The 3277-nt window shown below is 49.4% G+C and overlaps 1 protein-coding gene across 1 annotated transcript; it reads left to right on the top strand.

Annotated features, from left to right (window-relative positions):
* The first annotated feature begins 930 nt into the window (after positions 1–930).
* LOC123066349 (F-box protein At5g07610) lies at positions 931–2568 on the top strand. Its single transcript, XM_044489442.1, has 2 exons — positions 931–1050; positions 1129–2568. The coding sequence occupies exon 2, from the start codon at positions 1371–1373 to the stop codon at positions 2298–2300; it is 930 nt and encodes a 309-aa protein (XP_044345377.1). The 5' UTR covers positions 931–1050; positions 1129–1370; the 3' UTR covers positions 2301–2568.
* Positions 2569–3277: the final 709 nt, after the last annotated feature.

The raw sequence follows: 3277 nt of genomic DNA, 5'->3' as shown, positions 1-3277 counted from the left end.
ACGAGTTCGGCGTAATAGGGTACCCCTACTCTAGTACACCGACAGGCGTCGGTTCCAACATCTCCGGCATACGCTTCCAGCAAAACGGGGAGCCGGTTCCAGCACCAGTGGCCCCCCGCGGCGACAACTTCTCTGGCAGCCGGTTGCAGCTCTGCCACCGATGGCTGTAGCTCCTGTGGTAGCCGGTTGTAGCTTTCCTGTCAGTGTGACGCCATCGAATGCAGCTTAAAACCAACAACGGGCTTGCGGCTACACCCAACAGGGGGTTGCAGCTCCTTTCCGCCGCGCGCAGCAAAATCGACGGTGGCTCATTCCACCATGTCATCGACCGACCATGGTGCAGGCTTGCAGCAGCACGCCGCACGACACGGCGCCTCCATCGATCTGCGGTAGCACAGCAGCGGCGCCCCTCCAGCACCCGCCCGTCTCCTCGATGCAGTACGAGGTGCCATGGATTTGAGGAGAAGAAAAGCAAGAGGAGGGATGTGTATGGGATAGAGATTGAGTGGGCTGCTAGATTTGGGGAGAAGAAAAGCAGAGGAGGGATGCATCTGGATAGAAACGAGTGGCCCTGGAGCAGCTTTGCATGGAAGGGTAAGGTGGGGAGGGCTTGAGCGGCGCGTGGGACCCGCGACACGCGTTAAGCACATGAGCGTCCGGCGCAATGCTTCGCCGGCGCACTGTCTCCAAACATTACCCTTTGCGAAGCTGGGCCGGGGCCGCTTTTCTTCTCCGAAGAATTTACACGCTGGATTCCTCGTCTCCACGGAGCGTGCTTCCTGGAGAAAAACCGTTCGGGCTGGCTTCTCGGCGTGATTTTGCGAAGCTGGCTAGAGCTTCCGAACGGGGCCTAAGTGTTTCGACTCACACGGCCCAGTGAAAAGCCCATATAACTCATATAAAAGAGGCCATATAATTGCTCCTGCCCGTCCTTCCTGAACTTCCGCCGCATCCATCTCGCCGCCGCGCACCCAAACCAAACCCTCGCCGGCTCGCCGCAATACTTGCGGCGCGGATGGGGGTACCCGGTGCCGGCGCTCTACGCATCTGGTGAGTCCTCTCTTCCCTCACGCCCAACTCACTGCTAGTATGATGCATCTCTAACCTTTCCTCCGCCCCGATCTGCAGATTAGCCGCCCTCATGGGATCCATGGAGATGACGACGGGATCCATGGAGACGGCCCTCATGAGCGATCCGACGGCCAAGCTCCCCGGCGACGTCCTGGTGGATATCATCTCGCGCGTGCCGTACAAGTCCACCCGCTGCTGCAAGTGCGTCTCCACGCGCTGGCGGGACCTCATCCCACCCGGACCACCGGGAGAAGCTTCCCCGATCTACCCTCGCAGGCTTCTTCTACAGAACCTACGACATGGACCGCTGTCAATATGATTCTCATGGATACCGAAGCCTCTCAGGGAACTGGTGCCCTATTGATGCCTCCCTCTCATTCCTGCCCAAATACAAGAAGATTGACTTGTTGGACTGCTGCAACGGCCTCCTGCTCTGTCGATGTTCCAAGCCTTATCCTGAGACACCGGATTACGTGGTGTGCAATCCTGCCACTGAGAAATGGGTAATTGTCCCAGCCAACAAATGGTCCTCGGACTCGTATGCTCGCTTGGGATTCGACCCGGCCATCTCCTCCCATTTCCATGTGTTTGAGTTGGCACCTGCCGCAGCTTTGAATGCGAATGTGAAGTTTGATTATAACATCAAAGAGGTGGGGATCTACTCGTCCAAAGCTGGAGCTTGGACACATCAAATTGATTGGAATGATCCATTTGAGATATGCAACTTCTCAGCTGGCACATTTCTCAGCGGGGTGTTGTATTTATGTTCTGATAATGATTTGGTTGCAGCTGTTGACGTGGAGGGAAACTGTCGTTTCATTCCTGCTCCTACTTTAGATGATGCTTGTGGTCGTCATGATGTTTATGTTTCACAAGGACAATTGTATGTCGCATATTATGGTGCTGCTGAAGCATCAATCTGGGTCCTTGAAGATTCTAGCATTGAAGATTATTGGACCTTGAAGCACAATATTAGCTACCTGCAACTGTTCGGTTCAAGATCTAGGGGACGTTACGGTGTTATCTCAGTCCACCCAGAGGACGATGTGATATTCATAACCGTAGAATCTAAATCTACATTATCGGGGGACAGGCTACTGTTGAAATTATTTTCATATGAAATTGATTCTAAGGAGCTGAAATTTATATGTGATCTTGGAAGGATTTCTAGGCGCCCTTATCTTTCATATGTTCCTTTGTTCTCGGAGTCATTGGCAGATGAGCATTAATGGTCTTGTGTATCGGAGCCTCACAGTTGTCCACCTTTCTGATGATGATAGTGGAGTGAGATCTTGAATATGAGCAACAGTAATCTGGTAAGTTGTGATAAGCTGTTGGTGCTTGAGTGAAGTCATGAACCTGACTTTATGCTGCTAGCTATTCAGTCAACTTAGTACTGTGCCAGTGTTTTTGTAGTTCTGTACTGAATCATGGATATGTGACTGTCATGTTGAAACTATTATGAATATTTTCATATCTGGATTCTGGTCTCTGTTATTTCTCTGTTTGTGAATATTTTCACAGTATACCACCATTTGTTTACGACAGTACATGAATGGTTATATTCTTGTTTTTAATCTCTTATAGCCCGTAACTTATCTTGCTAGTTGGGTGGACCTGGAATGCCATGGAGATTCAGTTCTTTTTGCCATTCCATTTCTGTGCTGTATTTTCATGTCTGCTGAAACTGTGATATGGTAATGTAATACAGTAGTAGTTTAGCATGATCTATTGTCAAGGCTTCGTGATATATGAACCTGTTGTTTCAATGCAAGTGTTTTTCGCCTTTCTTGTTCGATTATCTTCGTGTTACAATCACTGGCCTCAAAGCGTGGTTCTCCAGCTGCAAGTTCTAGAAGATGAGTTGTGTTCTAATAGATGAGTTGCATAGAAATTTCTGGGCTACTGATTTTCAAGTGATATCTATCAAGAGAATGCATAATTTTTTGTTTGACGGTGGAAGGATTCTGAAAGATGAAAACAATTACGGACTAGTCCATGGCCTTCACAAGGTGGACCCATAAATAAGAAATAGAAATGCCATTAGGTCCAAATATTCTTCCCACATGGAAATAATTGCGTTGTCCTCAAGGATGAAGACTAATTGGGTTGTCGAGACCTCTAAAACGCCACCACCTGCACATCATGGACTCCAAGCCGGAGTTGTGTTACCTCCCTTTTGACATCTAGGCCGAGATGAAGAAGA

Source organism: Triticum aestivum, chromosome 3B (assembly GCF_018294505.1).
Source record: "Triticum aestivum cultivar Chinese Spring chromosome 3B, IWGSC CS RefSeq v2.1, whole genome shotgun sequence".
NCBI lineage: Eukaryota > Viridiplantae > Streptophyta > Magnoliopsida > Poales > Poaceae > Triticum > Triticum aestivum.
Note: the sequence above shows the minus strand (reverse complement) of the source record. Positions and strands in the feature narration are given on the sequence as shown.

Bases quoted from the DNA above. Each gene is read 5' to 3' on its own strand.
- LOC123066349 (XM_044489442.1), top strand. From the start codon at position 1,371: ATGGACCGCTGTCAATATGATTCTCATGGATACCGAAGCCTCTCAGGG.